Genomic DNA, 25,598 nt, shown 5'->3' on the forward strand with positions numbered 1-25,598 from the left:
GCCACTCTCTTACTATTCCACTCGGAGGGGTCACTGGCATAGACTGTAAAAAATGGTCACTGGCTACAACCTACAACCATCCTTCAAAGTAAAAGCATTATTTTTTGGTGCCCATTCAACATTTACAATGAATCGAGCGACATTAACCTTTATCTCGAAAGGCAGAAACATCGCGATGTTTTCTAAGGCGGAAGTAAACCATCCAATTGAATTTCCCGAGTCATTGTTGCACTATAGATGAGTTTGGAGCAAATATGTTTATGAAACCGGCATAACTATTAGGACAAACATCTACAATGGAAGGTTCTGTTTCAAATGTGGAGATCTGCGACTTTGCTTACAAGGGAGAATTTGATAAAGTAAAGGAATGCATTTTAAAAGATAAAACACTTGCCTTCAAAACAGACCAGGTAAACGTTATAATGCAAGAACCACACATGAGATATTTGATTTCCAGCTAAAGGCTTGCATGAGTCAAGCTCTACATATCCGTAGTTAATAAATAATAATGTCATGCAGCAGGTCAGCATGACATTATTAACTATATTCTGTATGTAGAGTTTGGAGAATCTTTTGTACATTTCAATGTGTAATTTGTGGACAATGTAGTAAAGTTTCTGACATTTGGATGTTTACTTTAAACATCCAAATGTCAGAAACTTTACTACATTGTCCACAAACTTTACGGGGGGTGCCGAGAGGGGCTATGGACAATGTAGATCTGCAACTGCAAGCTAGCCTATACAATGGTTTGTATAAATTAGTCTTTATTGTGTTTCTTGTTAAGGACCACAGAACTGCTCTCCACTGGGCCTGCTCGGCTGGTCACAACGGCATAGTGCACTTCCTCCTGGATCTAGGAGTTGAAGTGAACCTGCAAGACGATGTATGTTGATGATGATGGATGATATATTCCACATAGTTCTTTTTGCATATTGCACACTCACTCTCTCACTGTGTGTGTGTGTGTGTGTGTGTGTGTGAGAGAGAATTATAGTCTTTATAATGTGTGGCCCTCAAATTATATAAAAATACTCACATAAGCCAAATTAGAGTTTATGAAATACATTAAGTACTTGAATGTGAAATATTATGGTTCTGCATAATATATCAAACCTTACCAGTGATTAGTGAAGTAACTAGAACTACACAAGCAGCTTTTGATTTCCAATGCCCGTTTAATATTGTGAACTAGATCTTATTGATCCAACTATGGCTTGGTTGGTCTGTCTACATTACAAAGTACACACTACACCATTGGTTCCCAAAGTGGTGTCCAGGGTCCTTGAGGGAGTGCGAGGGGGTCCCCAGCTAAATAATAGTTTGGAACTAAATGAACCCTTATGGGTATGTAACTCTGAGAGTGTACAAGAACTCAGTGTACAAAATGGACCCAAACAAACAGGTCCATTTGGCTCCATTTGTACACTCTCAGAGTTAAATTACAATACACATTTGGGTCCCAGAGATATCAATGCCATTAAATACGGGGACGTAGCCTAATTCAGGTCAAACGGGGGGGCGAAAATCTTCTCTTATGGAGGTCCTTGGCATATATTTTCAAATGGGGGTCCGCAGGCTCATTTTGGGGGTCCTTGACATGAAACAGTTTGGGAACCACTGCACTACACAGTAGTTTGTGCACTGAATTGTGTTCCTTCTCAGGCCAACTGGACTCCTCTCCACATCGCAGCATCTGCAGGCAGAGAGGACATAGTGAGATCTCTGATATCCAAAGGAGCTCAGTTGAACTCTGTCAATCAGAATGGCTGCACTGCTCTGCATTATGCAGCTTCTAAAGACAGATATGAGGTATGGGTCTTTTATAGAACACTGATCATATTGTTATTCTGTACCGTGTTGTTGGCTTATAGTAGACCAAGGTTTAATCATGTATCACAAAAGAACTGGATGGGAATTTGCCACATCTTCAATCTGGTTTGTGATGTGTTGTTAACTTGTAAATTGGCTATATTTAGTGAGCAACACTGTCGTACAATGAATGGATTATAAATGAACCATTTCACTGATCGCTAGCACACATTGTCCTCACCGACCGTTCTTCTTTGTAGATAGCTCTGATGTTGTTGGAGAATGGAGCAGACCCCAATGTCATGGACAAGCTGCAGGCTACTCCATTACACAGAGCCTCAACCAAGGGCAACTGCCGGCTCATCCAGCTGCTTCTCAAACAAAGCGCTTCCACCAACATCCAGGACTCGGAAGGCAATACACCACTGTAAGTGGGGGTGTGTGGTAGCTCAAATTACTGACTTATGGTGCATTACCAACTTAGATCAACATCATAAAAAGTAGCGAGGTTGCACACACCAATAAATACATTTAAGCAGGTTTATTTACTTAATCCGGAAAAACGTTTCGGCTACATGTGTGGTGTGAGCTAAAACCACGCAATCTCATGTATTGATATCTGTGTTATACTAATTCTGTATTGCTATACTATGTATGAAAATACCAAAATGTACTCGCACACTGGTAAAAGATGTTGCTGAACTATATCCCTTTTTTTGTAAAAACTAAATTAATGAAGGGGGTGGAAAAAAGGAAAAATAAAGAAATAATAATAATGTTACTATAAACTGTTTTAACTGGGACGTTTATACATTTCATTTTGACATATTTGTTAACCATTTTATGAAAACAATAACTACATAACACCCCCTGGCTGTTATATAATCATTAGCACCGCATGTTATTGCTTAAGTATACACTGAAGTGCAATAGATTCTATCAACTTATATATATTATGTATAAGAGCAGTAGCACTGTAGAAATACATGTGCAAACGTCAGAAAGTCTAGTCTGTTTTTCTTGCTGTATGAGGAATTAAGAATGGAATATTAAAATGGGAAACATTTTCATATTTACAACTCGAATGTATTGTTATCCCCAGGCACCTCGCATGCGATGAGGAACGTGTGGAGGCAGCCAAGTTGCTGGTTGAACATGGAGCCAGTATCTACATTGAAAACAAAGAGGAGAAGACTCCTCTCCAGATAGCCAAGGGCTCCTTGGGTACCATCCTCCGTAGGATTGTAGAGGGGTAGCCTCGGAAACACAGATGTTTTATTTCCAGGAAGAAAGAAAAGTAGAGGGGTGACACCGGTCCTACTCCATCCAGGATCAACCGCATCTGTTGTCACAAGTGTTGTCATTTCCATCGTCCTTCCTCTATCAAGCTGATCTGAGACATTCAGATTAGTATAGCTAGAGAAAAGGAGTTGGTTAGAAAAACCTTTGACGGTCAAACCCATAACATCTTCTTGCCTGGGGAGTAACGACTATTCTGTTGCTCCTGTGGACCAGCTCATATTCTAACAACATCTCTCTCATGTGCCAGTGCAACATATGAAGTTTGAACAGAACTGTTTGAAAAATAAAACATTGTTCAACCTGTTCTTAAGGTATTTTGACTGGGATATGTTTAACTAATTGATAAAAAATGTTGTCTGAAGGGATGCTGTACATTTGTTTTGTTAATGTTTGTGGGTTTAAAGTTCATTCCATGCTGTTTACTTTTGCTTTTCCCAATAATTTGCATCCTTCTTACTTTTACTCAATTTATAATAAAGTAATGAATCCTGGTAGATATACTCGTCTCTTTTTCTTGTTTACTATATTCTACAATCACTATGCCAGGCAAGCTCTATATTGCTCCCATTGTTTTGTAAGTGAAGCACTGATGAACATTTCTTCAGTTTGATGGATAATATAGTCAAATGTATGTGTATATGAGTCATGACTTTGGCCCTGATAACAGCTATAGTATTTTAACCTTTAGGAAGAGCCTAGAAACTTTGATTGATTGAAAATTGAAAACAGTTTGCAGAACTTTCAACAAAATAACTGGTGGCAATACGAAATCTGCTAAGAGGATAAAACAAAAGGCAGCACTAAGACTTGTTTACACCAGGGTCCTCCATTTTCAATTAATCGGAACATTTAAAGACTTAACAAAAATAGAAAAATGGGAGGTGGGGGGATATTGGTCTTGGGCTTTAGATTATCTTGCAATAGTAGCCTACTTGGAAAGCAATGAATTCCCGTGGATGGGAGAGATGTTTGCTGCAGTCCACTGTCTTTCCACTGGATGGCGAACAAACATTACGATCTCGTTCTGTGCACTGAGGTGGCGCCTCAGTTTCCAGTACAATCCAGTTTCAAAACGGTCCCGGGAAAAATACTATAGCCTACGACTCGAGTGACAGTATTCTTAGCAGATAGCAGGCTAGCTGAACGAACGTTGCCTTTTGTTTTTCTGACTTTCTATCTGGTAAAAATGGTTCAGGAATTCCATGTATTAAAGTGCTACTCGTGTCAAACCTTTCAAGTGCATCAGGTAACTTTTAGTTTCGTTTGTGTCCGACTGTTATACCGACCAGTAGTCGTATGATATTAGCCCCGTTTGGAATAGCCCAAGATTTGTATTTGATAGATTCTGACATTTCGATAAAGTACATCTACGAGAGTCTAAATCTTAGGCTATAGTTTGGAACTGTGTTGAGTTTGGAATACTATATTTACTTAGCTCTGGTCTGCAGGGCAGAATCATAGAAGCATTGGCTATGGACCAGAGCTACTATATATTTACTCTAGTTTTACACGTCGTGTTACCATGCATGTAGTTAATGGAAGTGCACATTTATTATCAAGAGATGACACTTTGACACCGAACATTGAAAATGTATTTTCTGTATTTTAGGTTAAAAAGAGCAAGAAATGGATCTGTAAGATGTGTGGTGAGAAACAGTCTCTTATCAAGGTAAATTATTAAAAGTATGATGGAGAGAAAGATAATTTAAGTTCTGAAGGGAAATTATCTGAAAGCTGTCAGAAGATTATAAATGCTATATTTATAGCAGTGGTTCTCAAACTCAAACGTTTCCCCCAAAATGTATTTGGCCATGGACCCCCTAGCAAATATTTTGTACCATAGGCAATGGCCCCCGTCCAAGATTTGTTATGTTGTTCAAATGCATTGAATATATTCCAAATTATTTAATAAAAAAATAAATCTGATCTACGAGCTCATAATATAGGCTATATATGTTGTGAGCTTGTAGACCAGCTATTTTCAAATGAACAATGTATATCTAGTTAAAAGTGGTTTTACTGATAAAAGAAAAAAAAAAGCAATATTAACACATTTTGCTGGGGACCACGGAGCCCCTTTCCAAGAACCACAGAGTCTTAATAGGACTTTCCTTGTTTAAACAGGAGTTTGGACGTGGCTCCGGTGCGGACTGCCGACGTCACGTTCAGAAGCTGAATGGCATGCAGGGAGAGAGGATGATGGAGGTGGAACAGACGGCTTCGTTACTATGGTAACCAGCCTACAGTATCAGCAATAAGCACCCCTGCTCAATACTCCATATTGTTGCTGTCAGACAGAAACCTCGTATCTCCATCACTCATGTTTCACATTTTTATGTCCCCTCCTAAGTGAATGCTGAATTCATCACATAAGAGTATCACACACAAGTAGTGATAATAGCAGATATTGTGAGTTTGTAGATTGGCTACTTTCACTGTAATAAAAGGTTTTGGACATACACATACAAGGTTTCCATCTGACAGCAACCACAAACACCAGCTCACACTAGAAAATATCGTTGGTGTGAAGCACATTGAGTTTCCCTGTTACGAAATGTGCTCAAATTGAGTCTACCCGGCGGTAAAACAAGCTTCAGTTCAGAGATCACCAAGCATCCTATATTGCAGAGGACAGAGCAGTGTTTAATTTTAAACAGTTCTAGGAGTGTTCTCTCACTGGAACCTGTTTGTCTGCAGTGCATACCGAGCAGCTCTAGTTAAACCTGACTACGTACGATATATACAACAACATACAACTCCATGATGAATGTCAGCCGTGGCAGCTCTCCCTCAGGGCTTTTACCTCTATGGCCAGCCCAAGCATAATGCATACAGGCACTCAACACTCCCAGCCTCCCTTGAGACCTGCCAACAATGATTATTGATTAGTAATTAATTGGTATGAATTATCAAAAACAAGGATAACCATGGCCCATGGTTTTATGGACACAATTACATGTTTCCCAAATTAATTTCAAAATGCATTTCGAGGCGTCAATTAATTCACAATAAAATTATACAGTACAGATAACATACACTGGCTTCTAGACAGATGCCTCCAAGCCGGCTTGCAGTGTGTGCTTGCAATGTCCCCTTGCAGTGCCTATAGGACGTGTTGCCCCGGGACAAGGACTATCTATATTTTGGGTTGAACACTTTGTCCACCACTGGACAAAAGAGACATCCTAATAGGTTTGAACTTTATCTGATGTGTGTCTGGTCTACCAGGGAGGAGATGACTACAGAGCATGTGGCACAGAATGGAGGAGAAGGCGATGTGGTGACACCCCAGCAGATCGACACGCAGGTTGTGAATGATTAAGTATCTGGCAAAACTGTAGCTTTTGATTATTATTACAAAACATACATTAACCACTTCAGCACTATATACTTTTCAGCCATTTGAAAATAGCCGATCTACAAGCACACTATGCGCCGCGACTTTACAGTACATTTTTTATTTGGGAATTTTACTTGTGATGGAGTATTTCTGCAATGCAGTATTGAGTATTGATACTTTTACTTAAATAAAAACATTTGAGTACCTTTTCCACCACTGCATACATTTTACAGTGTGCACTGTGCATACATTTTACAGTGGTTTCTGGACATCACTGCGACATATGGAATGGAAATGATTCTATGAGGATGATTCTAGTTTCTGTTTCTTCAGGGCGATCCTCAGGTGAGTCGATGGAGTAAATACCTACACCAACCAGAGGCAGGGCACAGTCTGGAAGCTGAGTCAGAGGAGGAGAATGATGTTTACCTTGACAGAGACTGCTTCCACGTCAACAAGAAAGTCAGGTACATCACATGATCAATCAGTGGTTGACATCACATTTGAACTTTTGGGGGACCCCTCAAAAACATGATGTGGGGTCCAGGCCTGCGGGTTGTGAGAACCACTGAGCTAAACGATGAGTCATGTAAATGTCTTGTTGATGTTTCTTGTCAGCCAATGAGCTTTCTTTGTATTAACAGCAACAGGAAGCGGAAGAGGCGAGGAGCATGTGGAGATGAAGGGAATTACTACAGTCGAGAGGAGCACAACAATCATCTAAGCCACGACGTGGGCCTCGACTCTAAACCGACCGGTCGCCCTGAGACTAATACTAACAGCTGGAGGAGGTTGGAGGTACAGTAACCAGGGGTCACCAACATGTCCGTACACGGACAAATGTGTCCGTGGCAAAGACTTGGTCTTGTCTGTGGCAAGTTTTATAATGTTCTTATTTTGATCACAACACCCACTTACTGAGTGTCAAGTCTCCAGGTTTTCTCCAGAATCATTTATAATGACACTATGGCACATTAGGAGTCCACTATAGTACTAGTGGTTCTCAAATGTTTTATTTTCAAGGACCCCTGGGCCCTGTAACTCAGAGTTACAGACCTGTTATTCAGGGCTATCTGTTTATGTGTTCCTGGTAATATTATTGTCCACTCATTTTGTATGTACAAAAAATATCCACCACAAGCCAACATGGTGATGACCCCTGACAATAACACACACTACTTCTTGACCACCAGGGCCTCACAGGGGTGCATATACGTTTGTTAGACACACTAACAGTCCGACAGGCATTATTCCAATAACACTGTGGCTCCCGACATGAGCGGCCGGTTAAAACTCACCCGTGGCTCCCGACATGCGTGGCAGGTTAACAACTATTAAACCCGTGGCAGGTTAAAACTCACCTGTGAGGTTAGGTTTAGGATTGGGTTTTGGGTAGGGTGTCGGCACTCATGACTGTAGGACAGTAGGACTGTTGGTCACATTATATCCTACGAAAGGCGCAGTCATCGCATTCCGTTGCACATCATTAGCTTACGGAAATGATTTGCCTATTATATGTTGTACAATGTGGATCGTGTAAGCCCAGCCTTCATATTTCTTGTCTCTTTTGATTGTGGTTAGGCTCTAGATATTGTGTTATGCCCCCCAAAATACAGTATAAACCTTATTTTCACTTTGTTGAAAATAAGCAATATCTATATCTAAGCTGTCCAAGTTCTGGTTTTCCTGTACTAACTAGACATTACACAAATTAACCATTATATTTGAATTTGACTAATTACTATTAGTTTTATAGAATAGAATTTGTGTTTTAGTTTTACTTAAAGGAACACTTCACCACTTTTCAACCTATCTTCATATACTAGGTCCTCACTAATAATCATGATAAAATGGCACCATTTATTTCTACTTTGTTTATGTCTCATAGGAGGGCTGTGGGCAGTTCAGAAACAGATTTGTTTGTATGAGATTATAATAGTGTGCTTTATTTGTGTATCTGAGGCTCTGTTGCAAATCAGAGGCTCTGTTGCAAAGGAAGATTGAGCAGTCTATAAGTGCAGTGCACTCACTCACATTCACACATGTGTGACTGTGAGTGAGAGATATTAGAGAGATGACTTCCGCACACCCGGTTTAATTTTACAGCAGGTGCGTATAGGTCCTAGCAGAGCAGCAAACGTTTGGAGAAGGAGGAGATACCCGCACACCTTCTTCTTCAGACATGCACGCGAACGAGTACCCTAACACCACGGAGGTCAAGACGACATCCCAAGGTAGTCCTGACAGATCTGGACTATGCGGATGACATCGGCATGCTCTCCGACAACGTGGAACAAGCTCAGGAACTCCTGAACAGAGTGGAGCAGGAGTGTGCCAATGTTGGCCTTAGGCTAAATGCCAAGAAAACTGAGGTTATCACCTACAACATCTCACAGGAACATCCACCTCTCACAACAACAGGAGGCACTTCTGAAGGAAGTCAAGGACTTCAAGTACCTGGGCTCATGGGTCAACTCAACCGAGCAAGATCTGAAAGTGAGGAAGGCACTTGCATGGAGGGCCCTGAATGGCATGACCAGTGTATGGAACTCCAATCTCCCCCGACAAATCAAACTCAGATTCTTCTACGCAACAGTGGAGTCTGTTCTCCTATACGGCAGTGAATGCTGGACCCTGAAACCAACCCTGCAGAAGTCCCTTGACGGGTGCTACACCAGAATGCTGCGTGCAGTACTTAACATCAGCATGACTGACTGTACATGTCACTAACAAGACTCTGTATGAGGGATTACCAAGGGTGAGCCAGAAAATAGCAGCCAGGAGAATGAGACTAGCAGGACACTGCCAAAGGCATCAAGAACTGCCAGCCAGCAAACTGGTGCTCTGGGAACCAACACACGGGCATCGATCACGAGGACGCCCCACGCTAACATACGTGGATGTACTCAAGAGCGATGCAGGAGTGCAAAGTACCAACGAACTGGCCGGATGTATGGAGAATCGGGATGACTGGAAACGACGATGGAGGGCTCGTCTGACGACGACCTAGAGAGAGTACGCAGCCCACCACTGCTTGTAAAATGGCCTGATTGGACGTTGGTGTTTAGGACACCTTTTTAAAAGCTTCTTATTTAACGCTATTCACCAAACATAGGTTTGGTAATAGCGTACCATTTCGTACCATTTCCATTTGCATGGCCCAATGTAGGACTATGGGTTGAACACCATTTGCTTGCAATTTGCATAATGCACAACCACATCACCCACTGAGTAAATTTTATTATTTTGCCTGTTCTCCTCTCACTGCACAAGGTTGGTGAATGTCAATCATTTATGCCAATGGTTCCCAAACCTTTTCATGTCAAGGACCCCCAAATTGGCACATTGACAGCCCACAGACCCCCATTTAGAAACATAATGTCAGGGACCCCCATAAGAGAACATTTTTACGGCTCTAGCAGTGATTCTCAACCCGTTTAATTTCAAGGACCCCCCAGTATGACATGAATTAGTCTACGGACCCCCATTTAATGGCATTTCTATCTCTGGGACCCCAGTTTATATTGTAAAATCAATGTTAATTTAACTCTTGAGTGTGTTCAAATAGAACCAATTGGACGTGTTCCATTTGTACACTCAGAGCTACAGACCCATAACGGTCCATTTGGTTCCTAACTATCATTTAGCTGGGGTCTGGGGACCCCCTGGAACTCCCTCAAGGACCCCTGGGGGTCCCTGAATCCCACTTTGGGAACCACCGATTTATGCAGTGTACTCTTGCAATGCAGTGAGTACCACTAGGTTACAGCAGGGGTTCTCAACGTTTTTGGCTGGGGACCCCCAGAAATGCTTTGGCCGTGTCTCGTGAGCCCCGCATCGCCCCCCTCCCCACCCCCAATACTAATTGGCCACTACAATAACCATAATAATAGTGAAAATACATCATAAATAAATACTGAAACCAGATATAATCATTAAGGAAAGTTTATGCATGTACTATGTAAACTCTTAATTTCTCTTTTCCAGCCATTCAGTTGCAATAAAAATAATAATAATAATTGATTCTCAACCCAGGGTTACAGCACTGATGAGCTCTTCTCTCCACAGCAGGCACAAGAGAGAGGCACCGTCTTCTTCTCCAGCTTTAAGAATTCATCTAAGACACCGGCCTGTACCACACACATCGGTACAGCGAACAGCACGTCCCTCCCAAATCCAAGTAGGCTAAACACAGCCACTTCCTATCCAGACAGACACCACCCCACTACAGCAATCTCCTCTCCGCCTCCTAGTTCCAACACAGCCTCTAGGTGGAATCGGTACCTGTCTACCCCACACATGCTGGAGGAGGAGGAAGAAGATGATGATGAAGGCTTCTGGGTGCCGGAGGGCGCAGCTGAGCAGCAGTCTGTTGTTGGGACACATTCCGCTGGGGAGCCAGTCGGGAGAGGTGTGGCCTCAGTGGGAGGACTGCATGGGAGTGTCCGTTTCAATACCCCGAAGACAACAGCCAGTCCCTGTGGCATGGGAGAGGCCAGCAGCAAGCACGCTCACATGACAACGAGACCTGCATGTTCTGTCGGTGTGCGTCAGCAGGCCGAGGCTCCAGTGATTAAAGGGCTACAGCAGCGGCTTTCCCTCCCTATTGACTCGTTGTTTAGCACTGGAGATGATTTTGATGATGGGTTTTAAAACTTTTAACCCATAAAAACCTGAGGTCGATTCTACAAATCCATTATAAATCAGTAGATGAAATGTTTTGTGTCGGGGACACCCAGAAGAGAAGACTAGACCACATTTTCGACAATATGGCATATTTTCATGGTGGTATATAGAGTGTCGCAGTCCCGCCCCTGACAACAGGCCCGGAAGAGAATTACACATTCATTCATTCCCATACACGTTTCAAAAAGTATTTATTTAGAGACATTTAACCCTCACAAAAGCCAACTCTTGTGACAAATCATGACAATAAACGTTTTGGGCCGAAATAATTAGAAGAAAAAAAGGGCCCTTTTTAGTTTTTCTTCTAATTATTTGATCAGCCCAAAACATTGTGTTCATTGTCATGATTTGTCACAACAAGAGTTGGCTTTGTCAGAGGGTTAAATGTCTTTAAATAAAAACTTTTTTAAACGTCTATGGGAAAATTGAATGGGGAATTCTCTTCCGGGCCCGTCGTAGTATTATATCTGGTTTTTGAGAACTGCTTTTCTAAAATTACAGATGCTTTCCTGGCTTTTAATGGGTTAAAAGAATGATTCCTCCTAGACTCATCTGAACTGTATTTTGTTTCAGCCTTCAGTAGAAGAGTTGAGTGATTTTCACTACAGATCCCCAGTATGTATTTAACTTGGAAGAATTAAATGAGGATTTTACAGTTTAGTAGATTCTTGCCTTGGATGCTGTTCAATTCCATATAAGGTCAAGTCATTGCATTAACGTGGTAATTTTAAACCTAGTTACTGTATGTACGTTCATAGCCGTATGAGGCTTTAGTGCTTTTTTAATCAGTTATTAATGCAGTGTACATTAAGTGCCCTGATATTACTAGGATGATATTTTCAGACAAATTAGTTGATAGTTGGAAATAAAACCAATGAAACAAGTATAAAATTGTAGGAGCTGTTTATTGTTAACACAGGTTAAATGCAGAGAAACCATACTCTTGCCTTTTAGTCTCAAACTATATTAGACTGTCTGCCCAAGTAAGTTAAATCCAGGACATAAAACATATTCGAGTCCTTAATAACGCATATCATATTTGAGTTCCTTTCTATACTTTAGATCACCCCCGTTTTACCTTTTGTTTCAGTTCTCACAAAACTTGCCAACATGTTTAACAATTCTTTGAAAATGCAGACACGTGTTATATCTGACAAACACCTATATCAGACGCCAAAGAAATATTTTCAACTACTCATTTTTTATATATAAATGGCAACTTCATGTCCTAGCGAAACCAAGACAAATACAATACAATCATTAGTCAAATGTTATTTTAACTGATACATAGAAGCTCTGCCTTCTTGGCGGTTAATAACTGATTAACATAAGGTGGCGCTGTGACAGAAGACAGGCTGTATATGCTGGCAGTGGTCAGGGGTATGTGGGAGGCTTAGAGTAGTGGATGGTGTCCAGCGCCGCTCCGATGTCGCAATCCTTTGTTTGGAGGAGTCGAGTCAACCAGCCGCCGTCGTCTGTGAAACCCATTGACAGCATCTGAGCCAGGGATTCAACCAGCTTGGGCTCTGGGTCTAGACAGAACGATTGACGAAGAGAATGCATTTATCGATAACAGATTTATAGTGCTAGATTAGATGTACAGACAGAGTGGATTTGTAAGGGCACGTGGTTATTTGGACATTGTTCTATTGTGATTTCTAAAGTGCAAGATTGCATTTGCTACTAAGTAACTAGGATACCGGGTAACCTGTGTAAACAACATGCTATCTAAATAACATTATTAGCACCAGTGGTCAATCAAACCGTAGGCCGCCCTAGATCTATGCACAGCATTTGCGTTTCTTTTGTAAATGCTGCATTTGTGGTCTGGAAAGGGCAGTTGTTTTACAGATGGGTAAAAGGGCAGTCAGGGGCTGAAGCTCCCTTTGATGCCTGTGTGCACATCCAGGGACAAATGCAGCATTTACTATGGTGAAAGAAACGCAAATGCCACCCCTTTCCATGCCATACCGGAAGGCAGCATTCAGTAGAATTGCTTTTTTCCCCTTAAGTCTCCTGAACTTGAACACATCATTTTGCATTGAACATCTCCACTAGCTAAAGAGTGCTGGAAAATAGCTGATCTTTTAGATCTGCTATTTTTGTCCAAAAGTGCCCTCTTACGGGATTTCAGCCCCTGCCTCTCTAACACTGCATGTCCCTGGTCCTTCGGATTGTTTTTTCTTCCGAAAAACACGTCCAGTCTGCAAGGACCTTAACTGTCCTATTTCAGCAAACATTGTAGTGGAATACAATTAACAATTTATAGAGATATTATATTATATATTAATTATGAATTAAAAGTAACTAAACCCTGCACTGCATTACCTTTGATATTAATACACACAATTGTTTTAGTGTTTGTGCTGCCATTTGGCTGTATGAAAATATATGTGAAAATTTGTTTTAAGAATACTATGTCGTAAAGAAAAATCAATAAACATGTAAAAGACAAAAACTAGAGCACCAAAGTCTGACGTCAATATCGCTAGAGGGCGCTGTTTGTACTATAATCCCATAGGGGGATCTTAGATCGCCTCATATAAGAACGGTTTGAAAAATAAATCATCCTGACGGTTTCACTCATATGGATATGAAGAATCAACTGACTGCAAGAAAACGCTATTGTTACTACTGCCGAATTTGTATCTAGCGAAAATGTAACTGACAATCAAATTCAAATATGAGTGACTGTCGTAAACGATACAGAGACACCGCTAAGACAGTTTGTTGCGAACGCAGTGAGCACTTACTATGAGACCTAGCAGATCATGTCTGTGTGTCTGTCTGTCTGTCTGTCTGTCCCGCTTTTGTGCCCATATATGGAGCTGAGTGATTACGTCACCATGACTCAGCCATAACCATACTGTATAAGGAGTCCCCAAAGCAGCTATACGTCCAAAACCCAAATATGTACGAGCTGCGTTCGCTTCCCGCGTTTGCGCGTCTTACTGGTTTATTTTTGGACCACAATTCTTATACGAGTGGATTCAAAGATGAGCCATTGTTATTCTCCATAGAGAAAATGCAATTACTTCCGCAAACATGGGGATGAGCGAGTTACGTCAGGACTTTGGTGCTCTATATCTGGTTTTGGCTACTACCTTGAGGGAGGTGGGGATAGATGGCAGCCTCACGCAGGCCAGTAGGGCCCTCGTTGGGTGGGGCCTCCAGGGACCCCTGTGCCTGGTCCTCTTCCAGCCTGAGGGACTGGAGCTCTCCGGTGGAGGGGTCCACCTCTTTAGGAGTCAAGTGGGTCCATTCCTCATCACTCCCTTGGTCCTTGGGACCCTGTGGAGAAAATAATAAAAAAAAAACACCCATAAAATAACCTTCTGAAAGCCAAATACAATACCCTACAGACCGTTAAAATACTTAGAAGCCAGAGACAAGAGTTACACACAACACGATTCGGAATGATTTCCATGAAGTCCAAGACCCAACTCATAGTTAACTGTAAACAGTTATACAACTATAGTCTGACTAATCTCACGTCACAAGGCTTTTCACACAGGAAAGAGGTTTCGGCACGTTTTCTAGGAATTGGTTTGCGTTTGGCGCCGAATCCATAATCCATTCTCACCAATCACAAGTTGAAATAAAAGTATTCCAACTCGTAGGATTCATCAAATTACTCATTTAAGGTGGGAATTATTTTGGAAGAGCACGTATTGGGTTTCCAACATGATTTATTTTATTGTACAATAGTTATACGTGTTGTGACTTGCATGTGTGTTTACGTACCTTATCTCCCCCACTTGCGCTCCCGATGCTGCTGGTTCCCTCCACCTCCATTTCCTCCTGTCTGACCTCTGACCCTGCAGAGTCCCCTGAGCCCGTGGCACTGGGTGGTCCGGCAGATCCCAGGGGAGTGGGGGTCACCTTGGTGCGTTGACCTTCATGTTCAACGTCAATGTCAACGTCGATGCCTGGTCGGGGAAAAGAAAACTTTCACCAAGAGCAAAAATTGTTCCATTTACTGTACAACCGTGACACACAGACACTATGTGTTCTGTCCATCACGTCCTAAGGTTTCTGAAAACCTTCTAATTCTTATTAAAAAAAAAAAAATGTTGCTATGAGGTTCCCAGTTCGATCCCAGGCTCCCCCAGAGTTAGTGTCGAAGTGTCCTTGAGCAATACTCTGAACCACTTATTGCTCCCGATGTGCAGGTTGGTGCCTCGTTTCCTCCGCCATCGGTGCAATGCACAATGTAAAGCGCTTTGGATGAAAGCGCTATATAAATGCACCGTTTAACATTTATAACTAGTGAGACACAGAGGAAGCATCGTGATTGAAAGGTATAGCAACGTATAGTTTCTTTTTGGGGGGGGGACTGTCCGGGGGTTTTACACGTATCTGTACGTCCATGTGTTACACTCTCAGAGTTACAGACCTATAATGGGTCCATTTTGAACCCCCTCAAGGAACCATGACCCTGGATCACACCTTTGAGAGCCACTGCTTTAAATAAATACATAACTAATATAGAGCATTTTTTATCAAATTTAGGATCATAACTTTTTAGTTATAGAATATTTTGACATCTGAATTTAATTCAAACTGAAACGTGCACGCACGACACATGCACGATGTGCACGCACGACGTGCACGCGTCTTCTTTTTGGTAATTCAGAATATGGTAAGCCTAGTATAGGCCCTAAATGGGTTAAGATATTTCATTGAGTTTCATTCATTACTACACATAAGGTAGAGAACGGGCATTACCACAGTTAGGAGGAGAGGGAACGTACATTTACTGTGCGTAATGCGCAATTCATATTCGGTCGAACGATAGTGTCGCTGGCTGAAAAGAACCAATCTCGTGGTTGTAGGCAAGCAAAACCATTGAGTGAGGTGTAAAAATCGACATAGGTAGAGCAGAAATGTGATTTGGGTGTGATTTGTTTACCACAGGGTATATTTACCTAATGGACTCAGCATGGCAGCCACACCCTCTCCAATGTTCTTGAGGAAATCGACATTTGCCTGCGTGGCAGTGGCAGAGTCTAGGAGGGGGAGAGGAAGTTTCACTATACGGTCAGATGTTTGGGTCCGATCCCAATTTTGGAGAGTCCTTGACCACCCATTAGTTACTGATATTTTTACAGATAAAAAAAAAGTGGTTCAGTTGTTATAATATGGGCTCAGATCCATGCCAATATTATCTGTGTGTTCGTAAAAGAAAATGCGTAAAAAAACATGGGCTCAGATCCATGCCAATATTATCTGTGTGTTCGTAAAAGAAAATGCGTAAAAAAACAATCCGTAAAAGAAAAATGCGTAAAAAAACAATCCGTAAAAGAAAAATGCGTAAAAAAACAATCTGTAAAAGAAAAATGCGTAAAAAAACAATCTGTAAAAGAAAAATGCGTAAAAGTTACAGATGCTTTTTTTGGTTCCCCAGTGATATCACTGCCAAAATTCACATGACGGCTGAGAGCCAATCACTTACGAACAGAAAAAAAGACAACCTAAATTACGAATGCTTTTTTTGGTTCCCCAGTGATATCACTGCCAAAAATCACATGACGGCTGAGAGCCAATCACGTGAGGCCTTTTCCTCTACCCAATCAAAAAGCTCCATAAGTCTGCCTGGCAACTGAGGTTGCCATGTTTGTCTGGGGCTACGTTATAAGTATAAGTATAAGTTTATGAGTTACAAGTTTAGCTATATTATATCCATATCTTGTCTTAAAACAACCACTCAATGGCATTATTGACTAATTCATTATTTTATAATGATATATATATATATATATATATATATATATATATATGATATATGATAGCAGCCTCATCATACTATCATCATCATCACATCATCATATCATATCATATCATATCATATACTATAATTAGTGAATCACTGCCTGCACCAATCGCTCCCACTTTTCACACGGGGGGGCAATATCGCACAACGGGCAAGGGCTAGTATAAAATAGTAATACATAACTTAAAAATATATATTTAATCTGGGACTGGGCTTTCCTGTCTATAGGTTTAGCTATATATCCATAATATCTTGAATTAAAACAACCAGTCAATTACACAAATTCGTTATTTTAGTAGCCTAAAATAAATAAAATAAATTCAGCTATATATCCATATGATATTAAAACAATCGGCAAATAGGCTATATCCTAATTTCTGCACACAGGCATCATTATTTTCGTTCTGACGATTAAGTAAGGCATTGTATAATTACACCACAGGGAGACGCTGTACGTCTTGCTCACTGTCTCATGCACACACCACCCGCACCCCCCCCCTGCCTGAAACAGGATGTGACGTTTATGGGCGTTCCAATCTAGTATGATAAAAATCGCCAAAGAAGAAGAAGTCTTCACCTATCTAGTCAGGAACCATGCTCGCTCGCGGCTAAAGGCCCCCCATAGAGTGGAAAGGCCCCCCATAGAGTGGCTTGGAACAAACAAATTAGGCTACACAAACCGACAGCAGCTGAGGGAGAACGTCACATCCTGTTTCAGGCAGGGGGGGGGGGGGGCGGTGCGGGTGGTGTGTGCATGAGACAGTGAGCAAGACGTACAGCGTCTCCCTGTGGTGAAATTATACAATGCCTTACTTAATCGTCAGAACGAAAATAATGATGCCTGTGTGCAGAAATTAGGATATAGCCTATTTGCCGATTGTTTTAATATCATATGGATATTGGATATATAGCTGAATTTATTTTATTTATTTTAGGCTACTAAAATAACGAATTTGTGTAATTGACTGGTTGTTTTAATTCAAGATATTATGGATATATAGCTAAACCTATAGACAGGAAAGCCCAGTCCCAGATTAAATATATATTTTTAAGTTATGTATTACTATTTTATACTAGCCCTTGCCCGTTGTGCGATATTGCCCCCCCGTGTGAAAAGTGGGAGCGATTGGTGCAGGCAGTGATTCACTAATTATAGTATATATATATATATATAGTATATGATATGATATGATATGATATGATGATGTGATGATGATGATAGTATGGTGAGGCTGCTATCATATATCATATATATATATATATATATATATATATATATATATATATATATATCATTATAAAATAATGAATTAGTCAATAATGCCATTGAGTGGTTGTTTTAAGACAAGATATGGATATAATATAGCTAAACTTGTAACTCATAAACTTATACTTATACTTATAACGTAGCCCCAGACAAACATGGCAACCTCAGTTGCCAGGCAGACTTATGGAGCTTTTTGATTGGGTAGAGGAAAAGGCCTCACGTGATTGGCTCTCAGCCGTCATGTGATTTTTGGCAGTGATATCACTGGGGAACCAAAAAAAGCATTCGTAATTTAGGTTGTCTTTTTTTCTGTTCGTAAGTGATTGGCTCTCAGCCGTCATGTGAATTTTGGCAGTGATATCAATGGGGAACCAAAAAAAGCATCTGTAACTTTTACGCATTTTTCTTTTACAGATTGTTTTTTTACGCATTTTTCTTTTACGGATTGTTTTTTTACGCATTTTTCTTTTACGGATTGTTTTTTTACGCATTTTTCTTTTACGGATTGTTTTTTTACGCATTTTCTTTTACGAACACACAGATAATATTGGCATGGATCTGAGCCCATATTATAACCACTGAAGCCCTATTGAAAATGTTTTTCCTATAATGCCACTACTAGAGAACCCAACCCATCCTTGTCCAATAGGCACGTTAGCAGTGAAGAAAGCTTGACCTGCATAGCAACCGTTGCGAACTTGCTAAACTATTTGGATTAGCATTGGGCAATCGCTTTTTGGGGTGGGATTTAGTGAAGGGCTAATTGCAGATGCTGATGTCGGGAAAAAAAGAAAAGGAATACGATGTTGGCCAGACCGACCAGGCTCTACAAATAGGACTTCCAATAAGCAATACCAGATGTGTGGCACTGAACCACAGTTAAGAACCAACTAGAAGTAGTACTATAGACCGTAAAGTAAAATGATGCACTTGACCGTTGACTACTCAAGTACACATTACACAACAATAGTCTACATTGTTGATGCGGATTCACTGAGGTTTGCGCTGCCGATATTCTGTACATGAATACTACCGTCGGCCTCAAACAAAAAGGCCTGAGAGCTCGACTAATGATGCGTTCACACGGGCAGATGAAACGATGCAAGGACACGCGAGTCGATTCGGAGCAGCTACAAACATGCATCATTGCGTCTTGGCAACGTCATGCCGCTGGCTTCCATTGACAATGAATGGTAGACAGCATCGTTTAATTTGCCCCGTGTGAACGCAACATAACACTAAGGATTTAATCCTGCGTAGCAATTTCCAGGACTCACCAGAGGGGACGCAGTTAGCCGGGTCAGCAGTAGAGGTCTGAGCCCCACAGGTCCTGGGTTGACTCTGGTTCTGAGCCCTGTTACACTGCCTCATCCTCTTCATCCACTTTCCACGAGGTATCCACTGAGGAAGGTACAATTACATCATCATCATCAGGCACATTGCAGTATGAAACAATCACGGACTACATTTTTCATTTCAACATTTCTCCTTTTCTACATTACCTAGGGTGGGTATTTACTAAATAAGCGCCAAAGCTTATGTTTAAACATCTGCACCCTGCATTCAATTAAGTTTGGCGAGTTTAGCGTGCCAATGCATTGGACTATTTAATTTAAGAGAGCGTGTACTTTATCAAACAATTCAATTTGAATAGTAAACAAATAGCAGTGTTAGACATCATGTTGTGTTGCGAGCTTGTAGATTTGCAATTTTTTGATTTTTGCAAAAACTTCACTTTCAGCTAAATTAGGACGGCAGGTTCAAAGTGGTTCAAGGCTTGACCGGCGTAGTTTTCACGTGAACAGTGGTGGAAAGTAACTAAGTACATTTACTTAAATTGTGTACAATTTTGAGGTATTTGTACTTTACTTGTATTTTCAATCTCCAATACATCTCGGATCCAAATATTGTACTTTTACTCCACTACATTTATTTGAAAACTTTAGTTACTAGTTACTTTTTAGATTGAATATTATTACAAAACATACATTAACCACTTCAACCCTATACATTTCGGCCATTTGAAAATAGCCAAGCTCACAATGCACCGCGATGTGACACATTGTCACAAAGAAATTGTAAACATGTGAAAACTTTAAATGGGACTGTCTACTTTAAGTACATTTTGATGCCAATACCTTTGTACTCAAGTACATGCTGCACTTTACTTGTAACGGGAGAGTATTATAACATTGCAGTATTGACTCTTTTTACTCAAGTAAAGAATTGGAGTACTTTCCCCCACCACTGCACGTGAAGGATTATTATATATTCTGACTAGTGTTGTTTTTGGCAGCAAATTTCTATTTTAGTTTAGTCTTTGGAATGAAACTTAATTTAGTTTTAGTCATATTTTAGTCACCTGGAATGTTTTAGCTTAGTCTAGTTTTGTAATGTAATCTGATTTTATACTTTCTGAAAATAGCCGAAAAACCGGATGAATTTCTGACCTGGAACATGTTGTTCAGCGGGTGCCAGATGGGCAGCAGGACGTGCTCCTGGTGGATCCCGGTGGCCTGGCAGGCGGAGCACAGGTCATAGTCAGAACACACGGTGCACTTGAACCGGGTGCCAGTGATGCCGCCCTCGCAGCCGTCGCACGTCACGCCGGGGTGCAGCATGGCGGGAGGGGGGCCATGGTGGTGGGGTGGTGGTCCACCGGGGCCGTGGTGGGGTGGTGGTGGTCCACCGGGGCCATGAGGGGGTGGTGGTGGGGCACCAGGGCCGCCATGGGGGGGTGGGGGCCCATGGGGCGGAGGAGCAGGGCCGTGGGGGGGTGGGGGCCCGTGGGGGTGGGGCGGGAAGGTGAAGGGAGGGAACCCACCGGGGAAGGCATGGAGGGGGAATTCGCGACGATGCTCTTTCTTCTCTGCAATATAAAAACAATAAAACAATTTATCAGTATAGATTGATATATAACACAACAACAATCTCAGTAGGCCTGAGACGGGGAGGTTGGGGGTTCAATCATCCCAGGCCGGGTCAAAATGGGACCCAGTGCCTCCCTGCTTGACACTCAAGATCAAGGGTTGGATCAGGGGCAAGTCCCTGTGTCATACTAGCGTCATGTCCAGGGCGTGTACTTGTACATCGAGCTGCCTCCCACTACAGCAGTGGTAACCAACCTTTTCAAGCCCAAGAGCCCATTTTATTCCCAATTGTAAGCCAAGATCTACCACTAAAACGTGTTAGAAAAAACACTTGTTTTTTTGCTATTTCTGACAGGCTCAATGACTAAAGCTTAAATTAGAATAAATTCTTACAGTAAGTTATATTATCAATGTCAAATAATATTAAGACACATGTATTAGAAATAAAAAATATTAGGACCGGAAATACAAAAAAAATATTAGGACAGGAAATACAAATAAACTTCTTTGTTGAGTTTTTTTTAAATAAAACAAAATGCAAAGTACATGAATTGCTTTTACAGCACAATATTTTGTTTCTCATTTCAATGAATATTCACATTGGCAGATGTTCAAATGACATAGGCATAACATGACCATATATATTTGCACAGATATGGTGACATACTCTCAGGGTCAGCCCACCTTTAATGAGACTGCTGTGACTGCACTTTATCTGCAAGCGTTTTGAAATCTGGTTCATATTTAGTGATTGCCAGTCTGAGGGTGTCATTAAGATGTGAGTCAGTCATACGAGTTCATGATAGCGTCCCCGACACGTTGAATACTAAACTTATTTGTAAAGTTCGAACGCCAACTTTTAACCAAACGTGGAAGAAACACTGCACGGCTGCACGCAAATAAAGAGTGCACTCGCGCACACACATGACGGATTATTATCGATCAAAACAATCCTTAGCGTCGCTTACAAAAGCATGTGTTGCACACAGTTGCACAGCATGAATGATAAGTAATCACCGACCTGGCTGGATAAATATCAGTGGTCCATATCCATTGTGTGACCTGCTTAACGAGCAACGGTAGGCAGCCGAGTAAGTTACCAGCTTAGTAAATTAATAGTCTACTGTAGCTGTGTGTCAGATGTTCTGTCTGAAGTAGTCAAAGCCAAGGAGAATGTTACAATTTAATTCACAATCGAGCATCTTGCCCTGTATCGAATATCCCATGATAGAACAGCAGGATAAAAAAAAAACTGTGGCTTTTTGTGTCATGTTTTGACAGCGGCACTAAACATTTTGACACTTTGTCATAGTGATATTTATCCAGCCAGGTCGGTGATTAAACTGATTACGTATCATTCATGCTGTGCAACACATGTTTTTGTAAGCGACGCTAAGGATTGTTTTGATCGATAATAATCCGTCAGTGCACAGTGTTTCTCCCACGTTTGGTTAAAAGTTGGCGTTCGAACTTTACAAATAAGTTTAGTATTCAACGTGTCGGGGATGCTATCATACTGCGTTCACTCTGACGCTGTGTGCTGACTGCGAGGGAACAACAGACACACAGGACACAGCAGCACATGAGCACATAGTGCTAAAAGGGGGAGGGCCGAGGGCGGTGCGGTGGAAGCAAGGGGAACAGATCTTCAAGCTAAAATGCATCGAGCCTCTACACGTTGTTAGCTTGTAGATCTGCTCTTTTTTGCGTACGACATTCTGCTGTGTATTGGCAGTGATGGCTGGCTGCCCGTCACTTCGCGATCGACGTGAAACGTTCCCGCGAGCTACCGGTAGCTCGCGAACCCCAGGTTGGTCACCCCTGCACTACAGAAACCGAAGATAGGCTCCTCCTCCTGCCATATGGGTCTCATGGCTAGGCAAGGCTTACTTACTTAATATTAGTTAGCATAGAAGTACTATGATCAACTTTATTAGTATAGAAAGGATTTTAAAAAGGGTAACATGTACTTTATGCTTTAGACTGAGAATGATTTTGCAGTGTGCATACTGTACAATAATGTGCAGTCAGGCCATACATAATGTATATTTGCTGCCACGTACCTTTGATGTAGAGTTTAAAGGTTTGGTCCGACTTGCAGGTCAGTCCCATTATCAGCTCCTCGTCTGTAGAGAAGGAGATCAGGTCGCCATCTTCATCTGGAGGAAAACAAACATCTCGTCAACACATCTAGACACAACTAGAGGACCATTTTTCACACCACGTCTTTGGAATTATTTAATGGGTGAGTACAAAACGGAGCATTTATCACATTTATGCCGCATATGTTAGAGTTCTACCACAAATAAAGGAGGGTGTACTATGGCTCTGTATGTGAAATACTGTACATACTGTATGTAACAACAAGAGCCGTTCTAGGGCTAGACCAAATCCCACAAGATATTCATTGGTCTCCTAATAACTTGTTCATGTAGTGTAATGTCTCTTTATCATTAAATGTCTCTGTATCATTGGTCTTTAGGTCTGCATAATTAATAGTCTACTCTACTGTTAACAGTCCATATGTCTCAGTACAATTTATACATCTATATCTCTATGTCTCAGTATGATTAACAGTCTATTACTGTATCATCATGTCATAGTAACATTATAGCAGCCATTTAGCCTATATTATGTCACAGATTAATACGTCTATCATTTGACAGTCCATTATGTCTCAGCAATAATATGAATAGTATAGTATGTCTCAGTATCATTAATGGTCTATACATGTGTCACAGTATCCTCAATAACAACAGTATTACAGTGGGTTTTAAACCAGTGGTCCGGACACTCCGAGGACCACCAGTGGTCCTTGAAGGGTTTCCAGGTGGTCCCCAGCTAAATGATGGAGAGTAACCAAGCACCAGTACGCTTAAAATCAATGAAACCAATTTCATTTCACGATCTAAAGAGTTAAGTCTTTGTTAAACATCTGCAATCATTTACAAGAAGTCTACACAATTAGAGAATGTAGAAGAATTATTATTTTGATCAACGTTTGCCTGTTATCTATACCAACATCAATACAGCATGGAATTGTGGACAAAATCTTATCCAAGAATAATAAACATACTTTTTGGGTCTGAGAGGCCAACTCTCATCAAATGTTGGTCCGTGGCTCAAATGCCCAATAAATAATGAGAGGCCCATTATTTATTGGGCCTCTCGCTGTTAATGTTTCTTCCCAATGTACCTCTTTTTATGATGACTTCCCTGTTTTATATAGATATATATATATATATATTATATAGAAGTGTAGTTTTTATTATATAGAAGTGTAAAGTGTATATTTGTGTATGTTCTGATGAATTGAAAAGGGTGGTCTATTCTATTATGTCCCGATCTCACTTACCCTTGTAGAACATCTGGAAGGTGACATTTCTCAGGTTGGAGAAAACATCGACAACTTTTCCCTTCAGGTACTCGAAGCTGCTGGACACATCTTGGTCAACAGTGAAGCGTCGGATTTCCTTGTGGTTGTCTTCCTTCCCCAGGAGGTAAGCTTTTAATTGGATGGCCGTGGTAGACATGGTGGACACTCAGATCTCTTCTGTCTCCTGGTCGCTTTTCCACTTCGTTGCGCAGCAAGAAATTGTTCGGCGGAGACTTCTCTTAGAGGCTCTGCTGTACTTCCGTGTTGAATAGAATAACCTCACACTTTCGTCAAGTACAATATTTATTCCACCGTCGGACCAATCGCAACGCCGCACCGCCTCAAATGTAAACAAGTAGGCGGATCCGGTCACCGGGCTCCGACCAATGAGAGGCTGAGGAATGACAAGGCACTTTCCGTGGGGGATTTTCCTTGGTGAGGTCATAGTCACATGATGCGTCATGACCACGTGACAACAGCAGCAGAGCAGAGCACAGATCATGAATGTCAACATTATGCAACATTCATGTTTAGTTTGCAAGACCAATGGTTTACAAACGTTACCATTGTCAAGGACCATCAAATTAATATAATGTATTAGGCCACAGATCCCCATCTGAACACATTTTGTACCAGGGGCCCGGTACACAAGATTTGTGTTTATAAAATGATCCAACAACAATATTGGCATTTCTTTCATAGCAGATCCACAAGCTCACAATGTGGGTATGTGATGCTTTGTGAGCTTGTACTAATTTAGCTGGGGACCCCGTGGAACCCCAGAAGAACCCCTGCTAGTCCCCGGGAGGCCGGGCCCCACCTTGAGAACCACTGTGCAAGAAAACTTGATTTTGTGCAGTGTGTTATTATGTACAAATAAATCAGATTAACTGATAGAGTGTTTTGTATTATCATCTGAATTTTAAATAAATAATTTCTGTAAATAATTAATTTATTTTAATCGTTTTGAGTAGGAGGTTCTTGTCTCAGTGGAAATGTCTTACATGCATGTATAAGGTCAACTTCTTCAAAGTTACTTAAGAAATCAGAATTAACAGTACATCTGTTAATCTTTTCTTTGACAGTTTGACTACAGTAAACATTTCCAATGGATTCAGTTCCAAGACAGAACCTAGTGTGTTAGGTCAACCCAGTGATTTGAAAAGTGTGTT

General features: G+C 41.2%; 3 protein-coding genes across 5 annotated transcripts; 2 read left to right on the plus strand and 1 right to left on the minus strand.

Annotated features, from left to right (window-relative positions):
- The first annotated feature begins 199 nt into the window (after nucleotides 1-199).
- On the plus strand, nucleotides 200-3,608 carry psmd10 (proteasome 26S subunit, non-ATPase 10). Its single transcript, XM_080773277.1, has 5 exons — nucleotides 200-410; nucleotides 788-886; nucleotides 1,666-1,812; nucleotides 2,073-2,239; nucleotides 2,915-3,608. The coding sequence occupies exons 1-5, from the start codon at nucleotides 297-299 to the stop codon at nucleotides 3,066-3,068; spliced, it is 681 nt and encodes a 226-aa protein (XP_080629403.1). The 5' UTR covers nucleotides 200-296; the 3' UTR covers nucleotides 3,069-3,608.
- Nucleotides 3,609-4,240: 632 nt separating this feature from the next.
- mrnip (MRN complex interacting protein) lies at nucleotides 4,241-12,331 on the plus strand. 3 transcript variants are annotated; one of them, XM_080773679.1, is made up of 7 exons: nucleotides 4,241-4,360; nucleotides 4,724-4,783; nucleotides 5,239-5,345; nucleotides 6,343-6,421; nucleotides 6,788-6,921; nucleotides 7,099-7,252; nucleotides 10,523-12,331. In XM_080773679.1, exons 1-7 carry the CDS (start codon nucleotides 4,301-4,303, stop codon nucleotides 11,105-11,107), a joined length of 1,179 nt encoding a protein of 392 aa, XP_080629805.1. In that variant the 5' UTR covers nucleotides 4,241-4,300; the 3' UTR covers nucleotides 11,108-12,331. The 3 variants fall into 3 exon arrangements, with proteins under 3 accessions (XP_080629805.1, XP_080629806.1, XP_080629807.1); XM_080773680.1 differs by having other exon boundaries at nucleotides 10,526-12,331; XM_080773681.1 differs by having other exon boundaries at nucleotides 7,105-7,252.
- sqstm1 (sequestosome 1) lies at nucleotides 12,027-24,716 on the minus strand. The gene is made up of 8 exons (XM_080773678.1): nucleotides 24,406-24,716; nucleotides 23,114-23,209; nucleotides 20,631-21,049; nucleotides 19,458-19,581; nucleotides 16,069-16,149; nucleotides 14,885-15,069; nucleotides 14,245-14,431; nucleotides 12,027-12,672 (listed from the first exon to the last, which is right to left on the minus strand). The coding sequence occupies exons 1-8, from the start codon at nucleotides 24,581-24,583 to the stop codon at nucleotides 12,515-12,517; spliced, it is 1,428 nt and encodes a 475-aa protein (XP_080629804.1). The 5' UTR covers nucleotides 24,584-24,716; the 3' UTR covers nucleotides 12,027-12,514.
- Between the last annotated feature and the right edge of the window lie 882 nt (nucleotides 24,717-25,598).

Source organism: Protomyctophum bolini (genome assembly GCF_963924005.1).
Source record: "Protomyctophum bolini genome assembly, chromosome: 10".
NCBI classification, from domain to species: domain Eukaryota; kingdom Metazoa; phylum Chordata; class Actinopteri; order Myctophiformes; family Myctophidae; genus Protomyctophum; species Protomyctophum bolini.

What these genes read in the sequence shown, in the direction of transcription:
- psmd10 (XM_080773277.1), top strand. Translation starts at nt 297, where the DNA reads ATGGAAGGTTCTGTTTCAAATGTGGAGATCTGCGACTTTGCTTACAAG. An exon ending in TTGCCTTCAAAACAGACCAG is followed by an intron (nt 411 to 787) that starts GTAAACGTTATA and finishes TTTCTTGTTAAG; the next exon opens with GACCACAGAACTGCTCTCCA. An exon ending in TCGGAAGGCAATACACCACT is followed by an intron (nt 2,240 to 2,914) that starts GTAAGTGGGGGT and finishes TGTTATCCCCAG; the next exon opens with GCACCTCGCATGCGATGAGG.
- mrnip (XM_080773679.1), top strand. Translation starts at nt 4,301, where the DNA reads ATGGTTCAGGAATTCCATGTATTAAAGTGCTACTCGTGTCAAACCTTT. An exon ending in AGAAACAGTCTCTTATCAAG is followed by an intron (nt 4,784 to 5,238) that starts GTAAATTATTAA and finishes TTGTTTAAACAG; the next exon opens with GAGTTTGGACGTGGCTCCGG. An exon ending in CAGACGGCTTCGTTACTATG is followed by an intron (nt 5,346 to 6,342) that starts GTAACCAGCCTA and finishes CTGGTCTACCAG; the next exon opens with GGAGGAGATGACTACAGAGC.
- sqstm1 (XM_080773678.1), bottom strand. Translation starts at nt 24,583, where the DNA reads ATGTCTACCACGGCCATCCAATTAAAAGCTTACCTCCTGGGGAAGGAA. An exon ending in CTTTAAACTCTACATCAAAG is followed by an intron (nt 21,050 to 23,113) that starts GTACGTGGCAGC and finishes TTTATATTGCAG; the next exon opens with AGAAGAAAGAGCATCGTCGC. An exon ending in GCGCAAGTGGGGGAGATAAG is followed by an intron (nt 14,432 to 14,884) that starts GTACGTAAACAC and finishes TTTTCTCCACAG; the next exon opens with GGTCCCAAGGACCAAGGGAG.